The sequence below is a fragment of the Oculina patagonica genome, chromosome 9, assembly GCF_052425735.1.
Source record: "Oculina patagonica isolate OP01 chromosome 9, crgOcupat, whole genome shotgun sequence".
NCBI lineage: Eukaryota > Metazoa > Cnidaria > Anthozoa > Scleractinia > Oculinidae > Oculina > Oculina patagonica.
Genome location: NC_135766.1, coordinates 18,525,467 through 18,551,647, shown reverse-complemented (window position 1 = coordinate 18,551,647; position 26,181 = coordinate 18,525,467). Strand labels below are relative to the sequence as shown.

Below are 26,181 nucleotides of genomic sequence, written 5' to 3'. Positions count from 1 at the left end.
AGATTGTGCTCGGCAACTTTTGAGCAACTTTTTAGCGTTTTGAGCAACTTTTTGTGGTATCAGCAACCTAGGGCAACTTTCGTCTTCCTTGGCAACTTTTGAGCAACAAATTGATATAAAACCGATCCAAACCATAAAAGATCGTTTCATTGCGAAGGATTGTTATATTTTTTTATCTTTTTTTTTAATTTTTAATTTTAATTTTTTTCTTGTTTTTTATTTATTATTGAAGTTATGTTGAGTTTAAAGAGTATATTGATTGCAACAAAGTATTTATATTTCTCATATAACAATGGCTTTTTGCCTCTTTTAATGATTGTAAGATTATTTAATGAAAATGTTTTTTTACGTTTAAATGGCAACAAACAAACAAACAAACACATTTTGAGTATTTATCTAAAACAATACGACTCTAGAGCAAGCAACTTTTCTAAATTTTGGTGGCAACTTTTTGATATTTGAGCAACTTTAGAGCAACTTTTAGGTATATTGTGAAGCAACTTTTCCTGAATTTACTAGCACAATCTATTCATGCCTATCGTGGGGTGCGGAAGTGGAGTGGGGGGAGGGGAGGGGATTCTGCCAACATCCCTGCCACCGTGATAACTCTTTCGAGACTGCTCGAGATAAGTCAAATTCCCGAATACAAATACAAAATGGAAAACAAACTGACCTCGGTTCCATGCTGCAGTTCAAATCTGTAGAAACAAGCCCAAGAATCGCCGAGATCTGGGTCGAGCTTGACAGCCCTACAGAGAAAAAAAGGTACATTTGTTCATATATGTAAACTGAACTCTACACAAAAGTGCCTAAATGCTGTATGATATAATGCTGGGAATGATTATGAAATAAGTGACTGCCTGACACGATATTTAGCCCAAAAGCATTTACGACACTCCTATCGGTAGGAAGAAAGTACGCAATAAGGTCCGCGATTTAAAAAAAGCCAACTGTTTGAAATAATCGATTGGAAATGTAATGCAAACGGAGAGGTCATTCCGTGTCACCAAAACAATACTCTAAACCGTTGGGTGCCCACTCTCGTCCCAGGTCTGTATTATGTAAGTTCCAATATGGTAACACTAGCGAGTTTGATTGAAAAAAACAATACGACATGTTCGGGCGCTAAATTCGATTGCAAGAGTTAACCATACAACACATATGCGATAAATTATATAGGGGACCGCAGGAAAACGTTAAGGTGAAATCTTGTAATCTAGTGACTTGTGGAATGAAGAACATTGTTTTAAAGCTAACAAATCAAGCAAATATGACAGTGTAAAAAAACTTTCAAACAAACTCGTAAAACTTGTCAAACAATTATCGACTTACCTGTTAAACCACTCTCTTGCTTTGCTTATTTTTCGCTCACTCCAAAACAACCTGAAGGAAATTGAAGGAAACATTATATAACGTTGGGGACAAAAGAGGGAGGGGGGAGGGGGGGGGGAGGGGGGAGGGGGGGGGGAGGATGAAGACGGGGGAGCGAAGGGGACAGTACGGATGTCATTTCTAACCTGGCCACTGCTAAGAGTACATGTGGGTCGTGTTCACATCTCTTGAGAGCGTCCACACTTTTTGTTTTCCTCTGCGGTCGGCTCTCCATAAAGATAGCTTCCGCCCACAGAATACCGGAAGCAGGGCATTCTTGCATGGCTAAAAGACAATCAAACGGGTCAGCGGTTAGAAAGTTCCTTCCTCGAAGAACAAACTGAGTTTGCAATTTTCGTTCGAGGTGTTGCTAGCCATGGTTTATGGTTTAACGTCAAGGCCATACGGATGTTTGTAGCCAAGTGATTAGCCCTTCCACCAGCGAAATACTCAGTATTTGACACGCATTCTACAATTAAACGATTTTTCAGTTTGAGTGCTATAGTGTTCAACAAATGGACGCTTGAATAAAGTGGTTTATTATTTTGTAATTATTTTGCATGCACAATACCTTTAGCCATTAACGTTCTTGCAAATTCTTTTCGTTCTCCCCTCGTTTCTATTCTAACTGCCTCAAGCCTGAGAAAAAAGACAAAAAAAAAAACATCATCTGAGCTGTAGCTTGAAAGCGATTGAACTGAACGCCCAGAATGAGACGTCGACTTACTTCAGCTATTCGTTCGTTCGTCCGTCCGTTCGTTCGTTCGTTCGTTCGTTCGTTCGTTCGTTCGTTCGTTCGTTCGTTCGTTCGTTCGTTCGTTCGTTCGTTCGTTCGTTCGTTCGTTCGTTCAGTGAAGTTCGCTACACCAGAAGAGTATTAAAAAACCGCTTTCTTACCATAATTCTGGACACTTGGGATTTTTCTGTCGTGCTTGTTCCAAAACTGACCTTGCTTTCGTAGTGTGCCCTAAAAAATAATACACGATATATACAGACATAGTAAATTCTAAGCTTGGTCAAGCTGTGGTAACTGTATTCAGTTATTCAGATCAAGGGACAAAGAGGAAAATCTGAGAGCCTGACGCGAGTCTAAGCAATGACCTTCCGCGCACCGATCAGATGTTTTTACTACCGAACTTATGGGGGACCCGTGGCGAGCTAAACCATTTTTACAAGGGGCATATGCGACGAGCTCCTGCACACTGCTAACCCAGTGCTAGGTTTAGTCAGCCTTCAAGAACGGTGATAAAGTAGTCGTGTCCGTGAGGATGCGGGGTGATACTGTAAAGCGAATGTTAGTAAAATAGTACTGAGAAAAAAAAAATTCTGACTACACTAACACGAGACATTCAATGTGAAGAGTTTATTGAGGATGCGTCAGTCAGTCATCTGATGCGCGTCAGTCAGTCATCTGATGAAAATGTATCCTGATACAGTCAACTGATACAAAATGTATCCTGATTACAATCTTGAATCTAGCAAAAAAACAACAGTTCGTTCTAAGAGTATTAAGTTGTGTGCTACGCCAGATACGAAAACCCACTAAAAACCACCCTTTAGAAGTGGCCAAAAATAAGTGGAAACGTATTCCTCATCTAATGCAGCAGCACGAGACCCCGAGAGAAAGGGCACTAAATAATCTAGAGCATTTTCAATAGACTAGTTACAAAAGCTGAACAAACAACACTTTAAAGAAAAAAGAAAAGCAAGCGAAGACGAGGACTGACGACGTAGAATGACCTAAATCTCCCGCCAAAACCTATATATACCTAGACATCCCATAACAACCCGCGAACCTCTCAACCGTGCCGTCAGAATAGTAATTTCTGTCTAATTCATTCATTCAAACGTCAGAAATTACATTTTTCCAGTGACATTCTCGTCCTCATAGCCCTTTTCGTTTCTCTTAGCCGGCGAGGCCTTGGCACGAGAAACGAAGGGCTCCGGGGACACAGGATTTCCACTCCTAGATTGTAGGACTTACGATCTTCATGTATGCAGTCACGATGTTTCAAAAGAATGTATAAGAGAGAAACAGCCAATCAAAAAAAATTCGAATTAATTCAAAATAATGAATAACAGGGGACGCAGGGATCTGAGGGTGAAATTTTCATAAACGTCGAAATACAAACGAACTCAACAATTCATAACAAACCTGCTTTTTCTTCAAGCCTGGCCAATAACAACCAGATTGGAATAGAACGAGAACACTTTTTAGTCTGTGAAAAAAATCCATAAAGTCAGTCCCACAATGGACAATGGAATACGAGCAGTCCCTACTTACTCGTAGCGTTCGGCTCACACTAAAATGTCTTGCACAGAAATTGATTATCTGACATTTTTCTCTCTTGCAGACCGGACCAGCTTAAAGACGAGAATAAACGTAAAGACCATTTTGTTTCGTTGCTTAACACGGGTTTACTGGAAATATCTCCTTTACGTTTCAAGCAATACAAAAACCTTATGCTCATGCCATAAATCTTTGGGGTGTGTCGTTAATTTTTGGGTGTTTTTTGGGGATGTTTGGGAGGAGAACGTTTTTCTCAAAGTACTTGTAAAATTTAGAGAGATAAGAAATATTGAAGATTTGATGTAGTTTTAAAATTGGAATTTGAAGTTAGAAAGTAGTAGATGGACACCAAACAGTCCCGTAACAAAAAGGCCCAGTTGTTCAAAGGGTGGATAACGCTACCCACCGGCCCCCCCCATAACTGTCATACAAAACCTACTTCGCTATCCACTGGATAGTGATTTATCCCGTGGATAGCGTTATCCACCCTTTGAACAACTGGGGCCTGGGGTCCTCTTTCGTAGGGGTTAACTGTCTGGTGGTGCTCCAAAAATAATCTTCTTTTGTTCTACCCATTTTTTAAACCTTTCAAAATTCCACTAAAATTCACGTGCTCAAGCATAGCCAAGACCCAATCTATTCACTTACCCCTTGTTTGTAGGCCTCTCTCGCGTTATCCAGTTGATTTAACTCCTCGTGTATCTGTCCCTTCATCATCCATAACTTTCAAATAAAGAAGAAGGAAAAACAATGCAAGTTGATAACCGAACACCAGTTTAACCACTGCGACCCTACAGACTCACGGCGTACACTAAAACACACACGGAACGCTTCTTCTTCAGGACGTTTGCGAGGACTTGAACTGTTACACGCGTGTCGTGTGCCTTGTGCTTTGTGCCAATTACACTCACGCGCGTGCTACTCGCGTGTGTTCAGAACTCGGACCGCTAAACATACGAAATGGTAAATGTTTGCTTTTAGTTGTTTTAGATTTCATGGTTTGGCCTGAGAAGTTCTCTCTGTCAACAGACTAGTGGTTTCCATATAATCGTTCTGATTGTCAGGATAGCCCTTCACCGCGGTCAAACGTCTCAGGCAGGTTTTCTTCCATTTCACCTTTTTTGTTCAATGAAGTGTTATAAGAGCAAGGATAGATAAAAAAATTGCCGAGTGAGCATATCCCATTCCCTCAGGTAACCAGTGTACTTTTAAAGTTCGATCCGAACCAAAGGTGCTAACAAATGGCGCCGACAAGTCCGCATATCGCTATTTTCAAACACGTACTTTTTGTAACTCCAAAACTTAGTAACCCTTAGGTACCGGTTATGATCGAACTTTGAACTGTGAAATACCTATCTTTGCAGTACTTTTCTTATTTTGTGCATATTTCTTCGTGACCGCGGTGGAGGATAGCCCCATGTTATAGTTGACACTTAATAATGCGCTAGCATCCAGGCTCACTCACAACTACCCACCACGTTGACCCGCCAAACCTCCGTCACCTAAGCGTGAATCAAACTAAGTTCTAATAATAGTCTCATCTACATGTAGGCCTAGTTTCATCTAATAATCAGAGCTTAAATTAGACCTAAACCAAGCCTAAACTAGGGCAGATATGGCATTGACCGTTTACGAAAGAGAAAGCAGCAGCCGCATCTTCTTAGAGTTTTCTTCGCCGATTTTTTTTTTTTTTCGCCCGTATAGACTTTTCCCCGCCCAACTAACTGCCCCTGGGTCTCCGAGGATGGCTAAAGCTCGCAATTTACTATTATCACAAAGACAACTAAACTGTATAATATTTATTGCAGTTAAATCCTACTGACCTTGGCAAAATCAGGATATCTTTGAACAGCTTCACCTAACAGCTTCTCCGCCTGATAAATAAAGTGACGAAAAACAAACGACAGCAAGGTCATTAGAAATTGTAAAAATAGAGAAAGCTTTCAAAGTCGAACAAGGTACAGAAATTTGAGTGGCGAAGCATAATTTGCTAACGAGGAGATATTTAGTCTAGGAATGGACTTTATGACGCTGAAGATATGTATTCCATTCAAAGAATAGACTACTATTTCTTTTTAAAATGCTATCAGATTCAATCTTACGCTTAACAGTGAACGAATGAACGAACGAACGAACGAACGAACGAACAGACGGACGGACGGACGGACGAGCGAGCGAGCGAGCGAGCGAGCGAAGGAAGGAAGGAAGGAAGGAAGGAAGGAAGGAAGGAAGGAAGGAAGGAAGGAAGGAAGGAAGGAAGGAAGGAAGGAAGGAAGGAAGGAAGGAAGGAAGGAAGGAAGGAAGGAAGGAAGGAAGGAAGGAAGGAAGGAAGGAAGGAAGGAAGGAAGGAAGGAAGGAAGGAAGGAAGGAAGGAAGGAAGGAAGGAAGGAAGGAAGGAAAAGGAACGAACGCACGCACGAACGAACGGACGGACGGACGAGCCAGTAATTCCTCGCGAAGCGAGGCCGAAGGCCGAGCGTAGCGGGGTGTATAATTTTGTTCCTCTAAGGGCTCAGGCGGGATGAAATCTCGTGTGGAGTTTACGGTCATATATATATATTTATTTATTTATTTATTTATTTGTGAGCTTGGTGTGTGGCGGAAATGACGTCACACGGCCGCGCGCTGGTGGCCAAATGGTAAGGCGTCGAACTTCAAATCAGATCTTCGGGACTGAGGCCGGGGGTACGAATCCGGCTAGGGTTTTTTTTTTTTTTTTTTTTTTTTTTTTTTTTTTTCCTTCTTTTGTGGGTTCGAATCCTGAGCCTTTCATTTTTATCGTTTTTTTTCGGATTAAAATAACACTGATTTCCACATAATACTCCCTCAACGCCTATATTTAGGCTATAAGCCTATCATATCAGGGGCCCGCGGGCGGAGGGTTCGAATCCTCCTGCCGTTCGTTCTTTTTTTTTAATGCCCTCAAATAAATGTCCAAAATGCGGCTATCCAATAATTTGTCGATGATTTTGAAAATAGCCTGCGCTTCCCAACGCTTTATACCTCTTTACGAACCAGAAAGAGCCAACCCAGAGCTTCGCGAGGCCCTGCGAGTCACGTATTACTAGTAAATATATGAGCGCCTCTTCCCGAAATAGTTCCTTCATCCCTTCATCATCCATGTCCAATATACACGACCTGATACGGATCGTAAAAACCATTAGACGAATCGTACGGTTCGTACGAGTCGTGAAACAATAGTTTACGAGTCGTACAGTTGTTGAAGTGCATATGATTAGTGAGACATAATGGGTCCGAACAGTGCTACGAATCGTTCGGTTGGTACGGTTCGTACGAGTCGTGAAACAATAGTTTACGAGTCGTACAGTTGGTGAAGTGCATATGATTAGCGAGACTTGGTGGGTCCGAACAGTGCTACGAATCGTACGAATCGTACGGTTCGTACGAGTCGTGAAACAATAGTTTACGAGTCGTACAGTTGGTGAAGTGCATATGATTAGCGAGACTTGGTGGGTCCGAACAGTGCTACGAATCGTACGAGTCGTACGGTTCGTACGAGTCGTGAAACAATAGTTTACGAGTCGTACAGTTGTTGAAGTGCATATGATTAGTGAGACATAATGGGTCCGAACAGTGCTACGAATCGTTCGGTTGGTACGGTTCGTACGAGTCGTGAAACAATAGTTTACGAGTCGTACAGTTGGTGAAGTGCATATGATTAGCGAGACTTGGTGGGTCCGAACAGTGCTACGAATCGTACGAGTCGTACGGTTCGTACGAGTCGTGAAACAATAGTTTACGAGTCGTACAGTTGTTGAAGTGCATATGATTAGTGAGACATAATGGGTCCGAACAGTGCTACGAATCGTTCGGTTGGTACGGTTCGTACGAGTCGTGAAACAATAGTTTACGAGTCGTACAGTTGGTGAAGTGCATATGATTAGCGAGACTTGGTGGGTCCGAACAGTGCTACGAATCGTACGAGTCGTACGGTTCGTACGAGTCGTGAAACAATAGTTTACGAGTCGTACAGTTGGTGAAGTGCATATGATTAGCGAGACTTGGTGGGTCCGAACAGTGCTACGAATCGTACGAATCGTACGGTTCGTACGAGTCGTGAAACAATAGTTTACGAGTCGTACAGTTGGTGAAGTGCATATGATTAGCGAGACTTGGTGGGTCCGAACAGTGCTACGAATCGTACGAGTCGTACGGTTCGTACGAGTCGTGAAACAATAGTTTACGAGTCGTACAGTTGTTGAAGTGCATATGATTAGTGAGACATAATGGGTCCGAACAGTGCTACGAATCGTTCGGTTGGTACGGTTCGTACGAGTCGTGAAACAATAGTTTACGAGTCGTACAGTTGGTGAAGTGCATATGATTAGCGAGACTTGGTGGGTCCGAACAGTGCTACGAATCGTACGAGTCGTACGGTTCGTACGAGTCGTGAAACAATAGTTTACGAGTCGTACAGTTGGTGAAGTGCATATGATTAGCGAGACTTGGTGGGTCCGAACAGTGCTACGAATCGTACGAATCGTACGGTTCGTACGAGTCGTGAAACAATAGTTTACGAGTCGTACAGTTGGTGAAGTGCATATGATTAGCGAGACTTGGTGGGTCCGAACAGTGCTACGAATCGTACGAATCGTACGGTTCGTACGAGTCGTGAAACAATAGTTTACGACTCGTGCAGTTTGCTAACTGCATAGCATTAGTGATAAAGCGTGATACTGTAATCAAAACACACCAAGCATAATCATATGTATATTTCTCGTTCTGTAAGCGTCACGTCCCCAACACGGTAAACACACGTCCCCAACACGGTAAACACAATGTATATTTCTCGTTCTAAAAACGTGGAAACCCAAACACGCTTTAGAATGGCCCAAACACGCTAAACGCAATGTGTATTCTTCGTTCTATAAAAAGTGTGCTAGCGAAACTCGCTAAACACAACACGGTAAACACAATGTATATTTCTCGTTCTAAAAACGTGCAAACCCAAACACGCTTTAGAAAATGTCCCAAACACGCTAAACGCAAAACACACCAAGCATAATGTATATTTCTCGTTCTGTAAGCGTCACGTTCCCAACACGGTAAACACAATGTATATTTCTCGTTCTAAAAACGTGGAAACCCAAACACGCTTTAGAAAATGTCCCAAACACGCTAAACGAAGTGTATTCTTCGTTCTATAAAAAGTGTGCTAGCGAAACTCGCTAAACACAACACGGTAAACACAATGTATATTCTTCGTTCTAAAAGCGTTTGATGGCCCAAACACGCTAAACGCAATGTATTCTTCGCTCTATAAAGAGTGTGTGCTAAAGAAACTCGCTACGAACCGTACGATTCGTACGAATCGTAGCACTGTTAGGACCCACTATGTCTCACAGTAATCATACTAAGTCATACTAAGTCTCACTAATCATATGCACTTCACCAACTGTACGACTGGTAAACCCATTGTTTCACGACTTGTACCAACCGTACGAACCGTACGACTCGTAGCACTGTTAGGACCCACTATGTCTCACAGTTATCATACTAAGTCATACTAAGTCTCACTAATCATATGCACTTCACCAACTGTACGAAACGTAAACTCATTGTTTGACGACTCGTACGAACCGTACGATTCGTACGATTCGTAGCACTGTTAGGACCCACTATGTCCCACTAATCATATGCCCTTCACCAACTGTACGACTCGTAAACTCATTGTTTGACGACTCGTACGAACCGTACGATTCGTACGATTCGCAGCACTGTTAGGACCCACTATGTCCCACTAATCATATGCACTTCACCAACTGTACGACTCGTAAACTCATTGTTTCTCGACTCGTACGAACCGTACGATTCGTACGAATCGTAGCACTGTTAGGACCCACTATGTCTCACAGTAATCATACTAAGTCATACTAAGTCTCACTAATCATATGCACTTCACCAACTGTACGACTGGTAAACCCATTGTTTCACGACTCGTACCAACCGTACGAACCGTACGAATCATAGCACTGATAGTACCCACTATGTCTCACAGTAATCATACTAAGTCATACTAAGTCTCACTAATCATATGCACTTCACCAACTGTACGACTCGTAGACTCATTGTTTCACGACTCGTACCAACCGTACGAACCGTACAATTGGAGTGATGATTTTTACGATCCGTATCAGGTCGTGTATATTGGACAACCCTCCCCTTCATCAGCTCCAAGGAACTCCACAACAAGGCACTGCAATTTATATTACCTTACAGTTTCATCATTAGTTCAAATTACACATTGTTTCATTTACCTCGGAAAGATTTCTTAACACCCATTCTAACTTGATGGATTTCATCATGACCTGAAAAACAAGAAAATAAATCTCCATTAAAAATACGTACAAGCCTCTGCCTAAGAGGTCCATTTGCTTGTCACGCAAATCTTTCACGCAAACATTCTGTTGGCTTTTCACGCAGTCTTCCCATGGAGGAAAACTTTCTATTATATTCAAAGTTATCTTCGGATCAAAGAAACTCTCTCAAAATCACAGTATATTTAGGAAGTTAAACACCAAAGGGGTAAAAATAAACAAAAAAGGAACAAGAATGGTCAAGATTGCGTGAGATTAGGCTTAAAGGGACTGTGTCACGGATTTTAACCAAATATAGGCATGGGAAATGACCATCAAATTTGATGAAATATAAAAATAACCTCTTAAAACAGTGAAGGGACATTTCAATATCACAGCACACTTATGTCCAGGATTGAACGCAGGTATTGTTTAATGAGTACTTCATGTTTGACTGTGTTATTTGACATTTCCATATTACTTCATATTTGACAGAATTTGGTGTGTTGTGGTGATTTTTTATTAATGGAGACACTTTATGATGCCTGACATGAGGAACGTGCATCTCATGAGCGTTCAATCCTGGACATATCTGAAATATTGTTGGGCTGAACAGTTTTCAAAGTTAGTCTTGTTTGCTTGTAACTTTACATTATAACGCCCGGAAGACACATTTGGTTGCAATGAAGCTACGATTTCGTCGTTTAGATCCATAGAAGTAATTTATTTGCAAACATTAAGTTTCATAGCGAGTATTTGGCAAAACTTTATAACGTAAACTTAACTCAGCCGTGACACAGTCTCTTTAACTCCTCAAGATGCGCGATGCATGATGTAGCTTCTACAACTTACCCTGGGTGTACAAGCGTTCAGTCTCGCTCGCTGCAGCAGTTTTCTTGCTCTCTGATCTTCATTGTTTTCACTCTCTAGTTTTACAGCAGCCAGCCAAATCTCTTCACTGTTCGGATTGGCTTGAAACGCCAGAGCCAGGATAGAACGAGCTTGAAATATTTCGCCCTACAAAAAACAAAGTGAAAATAAAATACTGCAATAACAGCAACCTCGTTCCCAGTGTCTCTCTGAGAACGAGGTTGCAATAACGGATAACGTTATGACAAGGATAACAACAAAAACAGCAGTAAAACGTCGTTCGATATTTTTTTTGGCCAAGCTTTGTCATCTGTCTGTGTTTAAGTTGGCATTTTTTTCTTCCTTTAAATCAAAACGTACAGAAAACCTGGCTCCAAACTTAAATAATATTATAAACAAAACACAAAATACACTATGTATAACAATCGATAATGACATAAAAGCAAGTCTAAAATGATGCGTTTTTAATTCATTTGTTCCATAGGTTAGGGGCCACAGACGGAAAAGCACGGTCCCCCAAAGTCTAAAACTAAGAAGGTGTTAGGCTTGGTACATGTAGTTAATAAAGCCCGCCGCACACTAGCCGATTTTTCGACGGCCGTAAAAAAAAAAATCTTCACTGGTCGGCTAGTTGGCGGTGAATTCTAGACTGTTCACAATCCCCACATTTTTCCGTGAAGTTGTAGAGATCGATCGTTGAGTCCGACGGGTCGCCATCTTAGAAACACCCGCTTTCCCACCATGGGGTTTTTGCACTCTCCACAGTTTTCGCTCGCGTTCATGAACCAAGATGACGATCGATCTCTACGACTTCACGGAAAAATACGGGACTGTGAACAGTCTAGGTGAATTCAGACAACAGTGCTTGATTTCAAAATGTCTTGTCGGGAGAGAAACTTCCTTTAAACGCTGGAGAAAATTGCCTTTGTTTTCACAGATTTGTGGAGAGTTATCACTTTCAATCACAATGTGCTGTACCTTGTTACTATACTATTAGTAGTAAGCTACATCACCAATCAGTGCTACAAAACATAACTTACAGCCATCCACTTAGACTTAGCCCCCATTAGCCACAGGACTTCTGCTTTGGGACAGTGCTTGACTGCATTCTGTAGCAGAGTCTCTAACGACTCTCTGAAAAGGAAAAAGATCAGACAGACCTAACAATGAGAAACTGGGTTTTGGGACAGTGCAAGTGTAGAGCGTTATCAGCTAGTTATCCCTTCGCGGGGCGGCCTACTCGTGTAGAAGACCTTAAAAAAAGGTTTGTCAAAACTAATGAGTTTTCGTTGATGCCTTTTTGACGATACGTTTTTGCCTATCGTACACACCGATACGATAGAGGTTTAACACGCTTCATAATACCGAGGGTTAATAAAGTTTTAGTTTCAGTTTTCAATAATGTCAACTCTCACTATAACGGACACCTTCGGGACCACATTTGGTGTCTGTATTAGAGAAAGTCCGTAATAGCGGGAGTTATTTTCAGTAATTCTTATTCGCCGGGACTTGAACTCCTGTCCGTAATAACCGGGTGTCCGTAATAGCGAGGTGTCCGCAAGGCGGGAGTTGACTGTAGTGTTGTAATCACAGCTACTACTAAAGGGGAACCTCGTTTTAACGAGCCTACGAAGTCCTCCGTATAGCGAACGATATTCTTCAGCCCGGCCAAAGTTATAGCAAAATGTTTGGAACAGTACCCCGATATAACGAAACCCTCGTTATAACGAACACAATCCGGAAGCCCAAACGTAAAATATACCCCGGGCCAATACAACGAATTTCAGTTAACGCGCAACAAAAGAACAGACCAACAAGGATGAAAATACTTGAATCCTGTAACAGGAGAACAACTTTAAAGACTTATGTCCATATATATGAGGATATTAGACAATAAAGTGCAAATTATATTTTTGATATTTTTGACAGTCGTTCAGTTCAGTAAATGCTGGGTAGTGCAACGTAACAGCGTGAAAAACGGCTAACTATACCTCGATATAACGAATATCTTGGTTGTTTTTACCGCAAATTCGTTTTATCGAGGTTTTCGATATAACGAACCCTCGATATAACGAACAAATTTCCCCAGTCCCTTGGCACTTCGTTAAATCAAGGTTTCACTGTATAGGGGAATCTTTGTTTACAATAATTGCCTCATAGACGCTTCAGTTTCTGATCAATCTACAAAAATATCAGTTACGAATATTGAAAGAGCATTACACGATTAACTTTGGAAAAAAAATTGAGCGTGATGTGTCAAATACTTTTTCTTTGACGCGGGTTTGAAAACTCAAAATTTTACAAATAATGTATGGGCTCATTAGCGCTTTTGCCACTCAGAAATTTTGCAGTTTTGAAAGCTAATATCTCCTTGATATTACACGTGAAGAGCTGAAAATTTCGCCGATTATAAGTTTCATAAGCTTTTTAAACTTCTGGAGTTATTTTGGATATAGCAGGATGCCTTCTCCATGCAAAGTCTTATGCTAATGAGGCAAAATGAAAACAATGACGTCAGCCAAGATCGCTCCATAAAGGCGCAAGTTACTTAATACATGGACAATGGCGCTTATTGGAAGGATGGAGCTAAAGCTAATCGTTACGTTACGATATGCTGCGTTGCGTTATGTTGCGTTAAGAAGTGACCCACCTTGTTCCATGATTTTTTTCAAAGTGTGCAGCTCTCAGCCAGACACTCTTCTTGCTGGGAAACACAGAGAGAGCATGGGCATAGATAGCTCTTGCACATTCAAAAGCATTGTTAGCTATACACTGGGAAAAAAAAGGCGGAATTAATAAGAATAAATAGTCAAGTCTGCGTCTAAATAGATCTCAAGAGAACTTGTAAAACGGCCAGAGCACAGGCACCCAGGTGCTACTGACTTTTCTTGCACATTTCTTGTCTCGGTCAAGGCTGTAGGCTACGTCAAAGCGTGTGAGGAAAAAACTCTGATACCCTGGGCAGGGCAAAGGAAAACCTTTTATTTACATCGGATGGCAAATGGACTCAGATTTTCACTGAAAGAAATGCCGCGATAGTGCACGAGTGACATACAAAAACAGAGAATCCTTTAAGTAGTAAATAAAATATGAGCGGGAGATCTGTATGGGCGTTTACAATGGCGAGGCGATAGGCGAGCCATTGTAAACGGCCATACAGATCGGACGCGAATATTTTATTCTACTTGTGAAATGAAAACAATAAATTGAATGCAAAGTTTTGTTATGCGAATCAGTAGAGATCTGTATCAAAAGTTAATGAATACTAATTAGCTGAGCAGGAGTCTGTATCAAAAGTTAATTCTATTGTTTGATTTGTATTGGGGTTTATAGTTGTGTACATGTGATCTGAATACAGTGCTGGGATTGGTTTGCACCCTCATGAATTATTAATGAATTTTACAAGAGGGTCACAATGTTGTGTGAGAATTGAATACTTTGTTCCGCTGTTCTACTTACACTGTTAGCATCCTCCATCCAAGTATGTTTTCTGTCTTCTTCTTCCACACCAATACCTATCACGATGTCACTACAGACAAAATGCACGATCAATCGTGAAGTAAAATCCTATTTTCACCCTACAAGTAAAATCCTATTTTCACCCTACATGTATACCGTAAAATTTCGGTTATGAGCCCCCCCCCCCCCCTCCCCCACCAATATAAGCCCCCCTCTGCTGGATGACAGTACTGAACAGGGCTAAATGTTCTTTTTATGACTTTTTGAATTAAAAAAGTCATTTCTATCAACAATGCCGAGGCTCGTTTCGAAACGTTTTTATTTATTCGGCTTATAAGCCTCCCCGGATGCAAACGCCCCCGTTTATAAGCCCACCCAAAACCCCTTACGAAGCTGTATATACCCAGGGATTAGAACGGGAATTTAACAGGTATGCCTTATGCCCTACAGTGCATTTTTCACATACACCGGATTGAAAAAGCGTCGACCCATGAAAAGAATAAACCATTAACGTTACGACCCAAATGTTTACTGGGAAATCGGAAAATTGTGCTTTTGACACACAGGCAAACACTTTTGGACAACGGTTTGAATGTTCAAGTTAATCAGGCCATTAAAAATACATAGAAAATTTGAATAAATGAAGAAGAACAATCAAGTTGAATTTACTCAGAAAATAAAATTCCTAAGCTCCCAACGGAAGTACGAACCAATCTCCTTCCAGATACCAGTTGGACGCTCTAACCACTGAGCTATGAGCGACTCGTGGTAGGCAAGGTTTTAAACAATGTTCTTATGCGTGACACATGTCCTGCTTACTGTACTTGTAAATGCAAAACTTTAGATTCCACTGAATGCGACTCTTAAATTCAGTTCTAGCCCTATGTCACACAACGCCACATGCAATCACCCGACGGCGTAACGTTTGAGGGCGTAACGTTGCGTGACAGAGGGCCGGGATTGGAATGCGCATTCCTCACAAGTTACTGCATGTACTTACATAATAGCCCGACAAGTAACCACACTGCCTGCCTTCTCGCTTTCCTCTGCATCTTTAATCCACAAATCTCTGTTAATTTCCACGCCATTTGCTTTCAACGATGTTACAGCTGAGGAGATAAAAGTCAACGTACGCAAAAATGTGATAGCCTGCAGAATAAAAACTCGCACTTCGTGCTTCGACCCGCAAAAAAAACGCCTGTTCTGCAGGCTAAAATGTGAAGCTCGCGCAAGTTAGAGTACAAGAAAAAGAGAACATAAAGTGGCAAGGAGTTTAAATAGAAACTAATACAAAACACGATGACAGGCGTGGTGGGATAATGGTTAGTGTGAACCTCCAGCTTCCTGTACATTTTACTCCCGGATCCCGCCCCTTTCATGAGTGGTTGCCGCCTCTTTCTGCTATTTCTATCGCAAAACATTATTTAATGTTGCAAAATTTTCGTCAACTTCTCCCGGTTCCCACCACCTTGGGAATCCCGCTTCCCGACCTCTCTTCTCCCACCTCGCGTACCCCTCGAGCTGCCCCTATTCTCCCAGCCCCCCTCCCCCCATGTCCCCCTCCACTGAATATCACAAGGTACTCTTACCCCTGTCAATGATTTTCTCCACCATAGGAAGGTTGTCATTGGCTTCTTCCAGTTTAGCTGCTGTAATCCAAATCTGCCTGTCTGTTGGGATGTTCTCACGAGCTTTGTTCAACACCTACAGTACAAGGACAATCTGTCAGGGCATAGTAGCTTTAAAGATACTAAAATGCCCAGCAAAGATTTAAAAAGACACTAACCTTCCTTGCGTTTTCATAAGTTTCCAACCGTGCAAGAGCAAGCCAAAGCTAGAAAAAAATCCACAGTAAAACAAAAATTATTCTACAAAGTCTCATTAATGAGCACTGGGGAGATTGTGGGATAAACTTAAGGCTCGTTTTCACTGGGCATAAGCACGAGCAAGAAAGTGCATAAGAAGAATTATTTTGCTGTCCTTTTTAGGGATAAGCATATTGTAAGCACTTCTTGTGCTTATGCTTATGCCATGTGAGGGTTTTCTCGGCTAAATACAGTATGTGCTTGTCAATGTTTCAATTGCTCCCAGTGCACTATCAATTGTATTTTTTGTACATTGTACTTTACCTCAACACTTGTTGGGCAGCATTCCACTGCTCTGCTCAACATAATCTGTGCATCTTCCGGTCCCTCCAACTCCACAGCAGCTTTCCAAATTCTAACTGAGTTAGGAATCTGCTCCAAAGCTAAAGGGAGACACCAACAACAAGCATACTGTAACACACTACACGTATCATTTTTCCATGTTGCATAAAATGTAGTAACAAAACTTGACTACATAAGTGGTGTACATTTTCCTTATCCCACCCTCGTGACAACAGAATTTCATGTTTCTCATTTTAATTTCTCTAATCTCCACACAGGACGATGAAGTTTTGACACTGCTGATCCCAGCGATATGCTGGATGCTTGTCACATGTGAACCTACATGTAAAATAAAATGGTCTTGCTAAGCATGAGTCTCCCCACAGCTAACAATTGCTTAGAGCACCCTGTTTTTTTTCCGCGCCTTATGGCAAGGAACTACTGTCAAATACCAAGTGGCCAAGATCTACCAATTCCTGAGGGTGGGTTTGACTGTAAAAGCAATATTAGTCTATTTACCTTTTCTGTAGACCCTTTTCTTTGCTTTAGCCTCGTCTTCCAATGCCGCAGCCTTGATCCACAGACGGACAGACTGTGGCAGCTGGCCAACAGCTTGAGCACAAACTGATTTGGCTGTCTCTGGGGGCTAGAAAGTATTTGTTAAGTGTCAATAATATTTTATTTTAGCCAGGGGAAGGTAGCACTCAGCAAAGTTTTATATAGGCTCCACCCAAAGGCCCGACTGTTACCATTTTTACATAGAAATGTACATTACATGTTTGCCCCATTTTTGTATCTTCCATTGCAAATGGAATCTCTTTCACATCTCTATCATCATTATCATCACCTATAGTATACCTTATTCCCTTTTAAAACTTTTCATTTGAGTAACCCTTACATAAAGTGCATAATTTATGCATGCATATAACTCCAGCCTGGAAAAGGTACCCCTTTCTGATGGACTATTTCTGTATAGTCCATTGTAGGGAGTGCCCCCCCCCCTCCAATAAAGGGGGGGAATATCAACTTCATGTTTAGTAAAAAAAAATACTAATACAGTGCATGGGTGAATGTTTTTTTCTTGCTGGCTGAGCTTGCGAAAGAGGCAAGAAATAAAGTTCTCACACACTGAATGGGGAACTGGATCATACTGTATGACTTGTATCATGTTACATTTGGTCACCTTATTCAGTTTTGGTTTCTTGCTAGATGTATACCAAGCAACAGCTTTCCTGCCCTCCCAACCCCATGCCAGTCTATCAGTAAGTTTTGTGAACAGACTCTTTTTGCTCTGTCTGTTATATTTTGTGAATTGTCCATAAAATGATGTCAGTTGCATACTTGTGTGGCAGACAAATGGCATTCAGTGTGAGAGAATTAAAGTTTTCTATTTTCTGTAATTCATCTTCCTAACTACAACCAACAATGTACAACTTCTTGCATACAGTGTACCATAGATGTTACTTATACCTAATCGTACCTTTTTGGTACGCTTCGGCGGCATATCAGGCGAGTTTGGTCGAGCCATGGTTCGTATTTTGGCGAGACGCAGTCGAGCCAAAATACCCATGGCGAGACCAAACGAGCCTGATATGCCGCCGAAGCGTACCAAAAAGGTACTATTAGGTATTTACCGTACCCAAATTCAGCCAAAAATCCGGTGATATTATTCGCTCTGTTGAAGCCATGCTTGCCAGACACGTAGTGCAAAATGTGTTGACTTGCTTGTACCGATACTTTTTTGGTCTTCAACACTTTTATCAAGTCCTCTTCTAACATTTTTTTTGCTCGTTTGTTTAGAGTTTCATTCCCTAAATTTTCAAAATCCAAATTCAGCGAAAAAATTTGGAAACTCAAACTCTATTGTTTCAGTGTGAATGTTTCAGTACTCGTCGGCAAACTTCGCGCAATTGGCGAGTGCGCTCAAGTTTAGTTTTGGCGGGAAAGTTTTTCTCATTTTACGACCGGTAAGCACCAGCTAATTTAAAATACGCGTTTCTGTTTTATTGGTAAAACCTCTTTTCAATTCATAGTACGGAAACACTACTTTAATTCAAAGTGACCGTGATATGGTGGCATATCAGGTCAGTGACTTGATATCGTAGGATATCAGGACAGTAAATCGCGCTTCTGATTGGCTACTTGCGAATTTGGGTACGGTAAATGACTGTACAGTGGAATTCCAAAACACAAACCTGCAGACGGATTGCTTCAAGCCAGACATCTTCATTCTTTGAACAGACCTCAGTTCCTTTCACGATTGTGTTACGTGCAGCTTGCATGCGACCAGTCACTTCTTCTAAACGAGCTGCAGCTATCCAGCCTAGAATGTAGAAAAAGATGGTGGGAACTAAAGAACACGTGAAACATACTTAATGAATTCTATCTTGCTGCAGCCTGTTCATTCACAGCCAGAAACAACAACTTAATGATCTAGTCTTTTTTATGCAATGATGAACATTATCGTTGTTGGGCCAGTGGACAAAATCTGTTAGTCTGTTGCGTGCGATCGACTAATGAGTAGGAATAAACACTATGAGAGACAAATGATATTTGATGAGTTCTAATTACATTAATTTTTAATTAGTTAACAGAAATCTTTAATTTTCCAGTAAAAATTTCAAAACAGCAACCCTCCAAGTTAAGGAGGCTCGATGTAGTTTTTTTAGCCGAAGGGTGGTTGTTTTGAAAATTAAAATTATCTAGGAAGCCAATGTTCGATTTTTGCCAAAATACACCATAATGATCAAATATGACCAAATTTTAATTTTTTACTCGTCACTTTGTCACAAAGGTTACCATAGCAACCATTGACGTTTTCTTTTGTTCTCAAACAAGCTTGGTTTTCTCGAAATCTAGACTGACACTTGGTATTCATTTTTTGATATGTTCAAGTACAGTAGATTTACTACCTGTGCTCAAAATTTTAGGAAAATCTGTAAGAGCGTTTTAGAGTAAATCAAGAATGAAGTTTTTGGTATTTTCTTATAATTTCTTACAATCGGCAGTCGATATATTTTAACAAATTAAAGCAAAAAGTCTTTCGCTTTTAGTTAATGGTATTTCAGTGGTGTAAGTATTTGTATTTCAGTGAGAGAAACTGTGCTCAAATAATACGAAACAATTTTAAGGCGCCTATTTTATATTAAAACGGTGTTTTTCTGAAAATTTCATTCTTGATTTACTTGAAAACGCTCTTACAGATTTTTCTAAAATTTCGTCAACAGTTAGTCAATCTACTAAACTTTAACATATCAAAAAATAAACACCAAGTGTCAGTCTAGATTTCGAGAAAATCAAGCTTGTTTGAGAACAAAAGAAAACGTCAATCGTTGCTATGGTAACCGTTGTGACTAAGTGACGGGTAAAAAATTAAAATTTGGTCACATTTGATCATTATGGTGTATTTTGGCAAAAATCGAACATTGGCTTCCTAGGTAATTTTAATTTTCAAAACAACCACCCTTAGTCTAAAAAAACTACATCGAGCCTCCTTAAGACCATTTTAGTCGCCATGGCGACTAAAATTTTGGAGCTGGCGACTGAATTGGAACCAAAGTCGCCAGCCTGGTGACTAAAATTAAGAAGAAGGATTGAAAGCGTGAGCTCAATTTAGCGACTAAAATTTCTCACTGGCGACCAAACCTGAGCAGTCGGTGGCCAAATGGCCACTAAGGAAAAAAATAAACTTGGAGGGTTGAACAGTGTTTGACCTTGTATTGTATAAAATTATGGAATGCCAGATGTCACGCTACAAGAAAACACAACTATTTTTTGAACAAACATTCAACACAGAAGTTGTCAGCTACTTTTATTTCCTTATTCATAAAAAGGCATAATGATACATGTCTGTCACTCACCAGGTCCGTGCTGTGGATTTGTAGTGATTACAGACTTGAGTAAAAGTCGTGCTTTCTTTATGTCTCTGTAGATAAAACAACAGTTCTAAGGGGTACTACTCTGAGAACACTGTTTTGGCTGGGTTTTTTTTTTTTTTTTCAATCAACTCAACACTTAAGCACACTGTAGGTTGCACATATACGCTACTTTTAAGTAATATGTGAGCTTTGTCCAATCAACTGTCACATTTTTGCTCATTGCTGTCAATCAAGCAGGCCTACTGCCATAATTATGAATGACGGCAGCAAAAAAAAAAAAAAACAATCATTATTTGGTTCTGAACTTCAGGGTTTGTGTGTTATTCAAGGGCTCAGTAAATCCAGGCATTAAGAGTGTACAAGATGTACTGTCTTTACTTGTTTGAAAGACATGGCTATCAGTGAAAATGAACCTTTTGTAAGGCAGTCACTTTCACCTGAATGCTTAGCAAGCATGAAATGGTCATGTGAACAAACTTGCATATAATATTAGTTTACAGTCAACTCCCAACTTACAGGAACCTCACTATTACAGACAGCTCATTATTACAGGAATGGTCAACTTGAAGTCCCAAAAAAATACGAATTACTAAATCAAAGTAACTCTTGCTATTATGGACTTTCTCTATTACAGACAATAAATAGTGTTGACTTCCAAAAAGTGGGCGAGCTGATTGTACAGTACACATAGCTGTGCTCTAGCAGTGCCTGGGTGCCACAGGCGACTTACTCTTACAAGTCTTTGGGTGACTTGCATAACTTTGCTTCCATGAAAGCTTTTAAGAGCTGGGCACCAGAGATTTCTTACATAAGAGCCTTTGGACACCCAAGAGAATTCGAAGAGCACAGCTTTGGTATACTTTTCTTTTTTAAGAGCAGAAAGCAAGAGAAGCATTCAGAAATGATACCATGTACATGTATGACAAAAATTTCATCATCATCTCTATGATCTGTTTCCTTACATGTAAGTCTCCTCTGGGAGACGTCATCGTCTACTAACCCAATATCTCCACCAGCCGAGGGAGTTAAACTCTGAAGATCAGTGAGATAACCTTTAGGATCCACTACAGTCTGACCACTCACTGAATCAGAAGCCTAGTAAGTATTAATGAATAGATTACATAATTATTTGTGAGTGATAACCCTGTTTAATAAATGAGGATTCAATATTACGGAAGTGCCAGGTCAAGCCCATGTACATAAGCTACATGCATGCCATGCGTAACCTCTTTCTTGCAATTTTAGCAAGCAAGTGAATGTAACACAATATTTGTAACAAGAATTTTCTTTTCCCAACCCAAGGTTCCCTGGGTGTAATCCTGTAAGTCAGTACAGTAGTCAGGAACATGAGTGAGTAAGTTTTCTACAGTCAAGTAGGATAAATCATTTTTAATAAAAATTAATTTTAATTATTTTACACATTCATATAATTTTTGTGGCAATTGACTATACTTATTATTTTATTGTTGACTATTATTATATTATTATTTTATTATACATTGTACATCTATAGATACTATATTATAGAATATTATTATGAACAGAATAGAATAGAATAGAGTTTCTAGAATATAAATCTAATGGAATGAAACATTTGGAGTAAAATAGACTGCATTTAAACAAGATAAAAAAATACCCTCATTCATTGCAATTATACAAAATCATTTGTTAATAAAGTTTGGTTCTACCAAAAATAACTCAAGAATTATTCATTGTACATACCTGATCCAATTTGACACCAACAAGAGATTTCCTGGCCTCTCCGATTTTAATCAAGTCAAGATCTGCAGATGGTGTTGAGAATCCTGTTGTCATACCACCAGGGGTCACTCCACCAGGAAACGGAGTTTGAAGTCCACCATATTTCTTGAAGTGAAATAGATTAATTAAAAATAAATATCAGTTTGTTGTGTTAACTTTCATTTTGTGTGCAAAACAGTTTCACTACTGCGAGGGAAAGTACATGACTGTATTATATTGTAAGTACGAATGTGCATACAAAGTAAGAAGTATTATTTTTCCTTGGACCATGTCTGAAAAATTACATACATGTACATGTTCACACCTTCCTATTACATGTACAAACTCGTACAAACTATGGCATTGGTCCATGTACATGTACATGAACATGTATTATTTTCAACAGGAAAAAATATGGGTTTGTAAGGAAAAAATTGCAGCATGAATATCATGCTTAAGTGTCAGCTATCTCAAAATTGGCGACATTGCTAAATTCATCGTGCTATGACCATGTATATGAATGACAAGGTCACATGACCATGTCTATGATTGACAAGGTCACATGACCATGTCTATGATTGACAAGGCCACATGACCATGTCTATAATTGACAAGGTCACATGACCATGTCTATGATTGATTAGGTCATGTGACTTTGTAGACCTATGATTGACAAGGTCACATGACTGTGCCATGCAAAGAGCCCATTATAAAGGTTTCATGCAGTTGCCAGTGAAGAACCTCTCATGTGGTTCATGTGAGACACCTAGCCCTCACTACAACTACCAGAAACTTTTGTGTGTGGCACCACAGTACAATGCATTATGTGAATAATGCAATAAATATTAAAAATAAAAACTTTTCTTTAGCTAGTAAAAAAGTTTGCTTATTCTTATTGCTAATAAAGACTTGTTACCATCATTAAAATATCTACCTGTTGCCGTGAATCAAGGGTTGTCACTTTATCCCCACTCAGCAGCGCACTATGCAGAACACTGTCTGGTACTGGGGTGAATCTGTTTTAAAAAAACATACAAATATAAAATCAAATTTCAGCTAGTCTGAAATCCGTGCCATCCGTAGCCAATGATGCTTGTTTACAGTTTCAAAGCTCTAATAATAAAAGCAATTTTCTTATAAAAATGTACCATTACTTTTAGGTTTCTTACGGCACAAATATAAATTTTGGCTGTTCAGAAATTTGATAAAATCTGTGACAAAGTCCCTTTAACTGGTAAGTTGAACAGGATTGCTGCTATTGGATCAAGAGTACAGTGTAAGTACAAAACATACATTTACAATTATCAGATTATCTGAAAATTCCATTTGCTTACAATGTAGGCAGTCATTTTGAAGGGCCCTTCAAATTATTTGCAAAAACAAAATCATTTTTTTCACTTTAAGTACATGGGAAATCATTTTTAGTGGCTCAAAAGCCTGGCACTTAATCTTCATGTAGGTTTCCGCATAAAGCAGCTGGGAATACTGCTGCTACTAGTCTGACTCCCATTATTTTGTCAGGCTGTTCTAAAGCCCAGGCTAAACAATCAAACATTTTCATCCAACATCCTGTTTGTTGCACAAAACATGGGGTGGCTAAACAAGCAAACAAAGTGAGGCCACAAAACGCTTTGTGCGTTTTACCTCTGAACCCTCTCATAGATTTGGTTTCTGATTGGTTGCTTTTTCCCGCCTGGGCTTGCTTTGTTTGCAGAGGTGGCTAAACGATCAAACTTTTGCTTGCAAAGCAAAATGTTGGACGAAAATGTTTGATCTTGATCAAACGTGGGGAACAAACCAGTTTAAGTTGAGAGAGGTGGCTTAAGGGTGAAACATGCTCTTCCAACATGATGTTGGACAAAAATGTTTGATCGTTTAGCCGGGGCTTAAACAGTTAACCAGGTATATGCATAGTTTTATAGTTTCTTTACATGCACTGTACCTATGTAACCTTGAAAACTTCTAATTGGTAATAAACCACCCATTTACAATCCTACATGTATATGCAGACCCTGGCAAGCAGTGCTTAAACCCTGACTGCTTGATCCAGAGCCCCACTTGCTAAACCTTGCTCCCTCAAAGCTGTGCTCTTAGAATAATTGAAGAGCGGCGGGAATAAACGGCCCCTGGACTTTCTGACTAAATCGAACATTATCGAAACAGCTCCAAATTGCGCATGCAGGTTTGTTTACGTGTGCTAAACACTGTCCTGTGTTGCATTCGGCTGGTCTTTTCTTCGTTTTTCAGAAATTATGTATGCAAAAAAAAAAGGCATTTTGCAAGCTTACGTGCTCCCAGTCAGCTAGCAGTCTGAGTTTTCCAACGCATCGCGTGTACAGTACATCTTTCCCTGTAGGGTTTTCTAAGCGTCTACGGAAGACGAGAAACCATTTAACAAGCATTTCTTCGACTCGCTGCGCATGTCTTTTGTTGATTTGAGTAGCGTAGGACTGGATACTGCATTGTGACGTAAGGTCACATGTTAGAGGCGGAAGAGTTTGAATTAAGCGAAATGGCGTGTCTGTGAAAGTAAAACGGAAAAGTTTATAGTTTAAGCTCGATTGCGGCTGCCAGGTGGTTGAAGGACATCATTAAGTCTGAATACCCGTAAGTTTACAGCATCGCTCGAAGAACTGAGTGATGTTTCTGCCTTTGTTTTGTACAACAGCGCTGTTTAGCGCTTCGGAAAAAACGTTGCAAACAAGGTAGTTTGAGCCTGGCCGCATAGAAGGCCTAAAACAAGAGGTTTCTTGCCGGGAACTTCGTCAACGCGAGTTTTACAGGGTCCGCTTGGGTTCTGCCGCGACAAAGTTGCCGAGAAGTGACCTGGTTTTAGACTTTAAAAAATTCTTTATAGGTTTGGGGGGGGACCTCCCCTTGCAAAATTATTTTCTGTGCCTCATTAAATATTCATCAATCAATAAATCAATCAATCAATCGATTCGTGCCTTAGTTTATCTTGTTTTCGCGGGATTTTGTAGATGTGTGATGATGTAAGGAGTGGAGATAGAAGTGAGAGCAAGCCGGCGGCACTTAACTGAAAGCAAAACTAGTATAATGTGACAACACGAGCAAACGTATTCAATCAACAATCAGTCTTTATTTCACTTTCACCTCAAAATTACAGCTAACGGTAACAGATTACAATAGTCTTGCCCGAAACAACAAAAAGAAGCTAACCGCAAGCAGACTGCAGTGAAAGCTAGCCGCTTGAAACGCTAACGCTAACCCTAACCCTTAAACTTGGGTTTAGCTTTTTAACCCTAAATTTGAAATGAAACCCTAGCGTCAGACCCTAACCCTAACCCTTGGGGTTTAGGGTTAAGCTTTTTTCGCTAGGGTTAAGCTAAGGGGTTGGGGCTAGGCCTGTAATCCCAAAACTTTAGCTGACTTCATCGTTTTGAGAAACAAAAGGTTTCCTTTGTTTATCGTTTGTAAAAGAAAAGACAAAAGAAGCCGCGCGAGCAAAAACCTTGTCTTTTTGCATGTGTAATTTTTCAAAAACGAAACAAAGACCAGTGAAATGAAAGACAGGACATTGTTAAGCACACGTAAACAAACCTGCATGCGCAATTTGGAGCTGTTTCGATAATGTTCGATTTAGTCAGAAAGTCCAGGGGCCGTTTATTCCCGCCGCTCTTCAATTGCAGGGTTCCCCGAAGACTCTTATGAAAGAAATCTTGGGTGCCCAACCAAGGACAAAAAAAAGTCGCCTGTGGCATCCAGGCTCTTGTAGAGCACAGCTCTGTCCCTGTTTCCTTGCATATCTCTTGTTAAAACTACATTTTATTTATCTCACTTTTCTGTCCTAGGATTTCTTTGTTTCTTGTTCCTGTAGTCTCCAACCTCTGGAATACTCAACCACTCATCTTCAGACACGTCGCCCAGTTTACGCTGGCAAAAAAATACAACAACTTCAATACAAACTGAATACTAACAAAAACCCGACAAGATCGGCGTCCTGGCCTGAACAATAATTATTGCAGTTTTCAGTGAAATGCGAACTCTGGAATTCAATTCTCAACCAACGGTTAAAAGTAAGCCATCTTAGGGGACCTCTTGGGAAACAGAACTTCACTTTGACAACTGGGTCAAGAGGTCATGTCCAT

The 26,181-nt window shown here is 40.3% G+C and overlaps 1 protein-coding gene across 1 annotated transcript in view; it reads right to left on the bottom strand.

Moving 5' to 3' along the window:
- The window catches only part of LOC144666327 (pre-mRNA-processing factor 6-like), a 40,689-nt gene that overhangs the window by 10,485 nt on the left and 4,023 nt on the right, over positions 1–26,181 (bottom strand). The window contains exons 6-29 of the mRNA XM_078527724.1: positions 25,872–25,966; positions 23,007–23,088; positions 22,055–22,198; positions 21,333–21,427; positions 20,315–20,379; positions 18,650–18,777; positions 16,974–17,100; positions 16,437–16,555; positions 16,094–16,141; positions 15,897–16,011; positions 15,308–15,416; positions 14,308–14,377; positions 13,499–13,620; positions 11,889–11,982; positions 10,831–10,995; positions 9,940–9,990; positions 5,485–5,535; positions 4,310–4,384; positions 3,527–3,590; positions 2,269–2,338; positions 1,943–2,010; positions 1,518–1,656; positions 1,333–1,383; positions 674–749 (exon numbers count right to left, since the gene is read on the bottom strand). Coding sequence (XP_078383850.1) covers positions 674–749; positions 1,333–1,383; positions 1,518–1,656; positions 1,943–2,010; positions 2,269–2,338; positions 3,527–3,590; positions 4,310–4,384; positions 5,485–5,535; positions 9,940–9,990; positions 10,831–10,995; positions 11,889–11,982; positions 13,499–13,620; positions 14,308–14,377; positions 15,308–15,416; positions 15,897–16,011; positions 16,094–16,141; positions 16,437–16,555; positions 16,974–17,100; positions 18,650–18,777; positions 20,315–20,379; positions 21,333–21,427; positions 22,055–22,198; positions 23,007–23,088; positions 25,872–25,966 — 2,223 coding nt within the window. The remainder of the gene's footprint in view (positions 1–673; positions 750–1,332; positions 1,384–1,517; positions 1,657–1,942; positions 2,011–2,268; positions 2,339–3,526; positions 3,591–4,309; positions 4,385–5,484; positions 5,536–9,939; positions 9,991–10,830; positions 10,996–11,888; positions 11,983–13,498; positions 13,621–14,307; positions 14,378–15,307; positions 15,417–15,896; positions 16,012–16,093; positions 16,142–16,436; positions 16,556–16,973; positions 17,101–18,649; positions 18,778–20,314; positions 20,380–21,332; positions 21,428–22,054; positions 22,199–23,006; positions 23,089–25,871; positions 25,967–26,181) is intronic.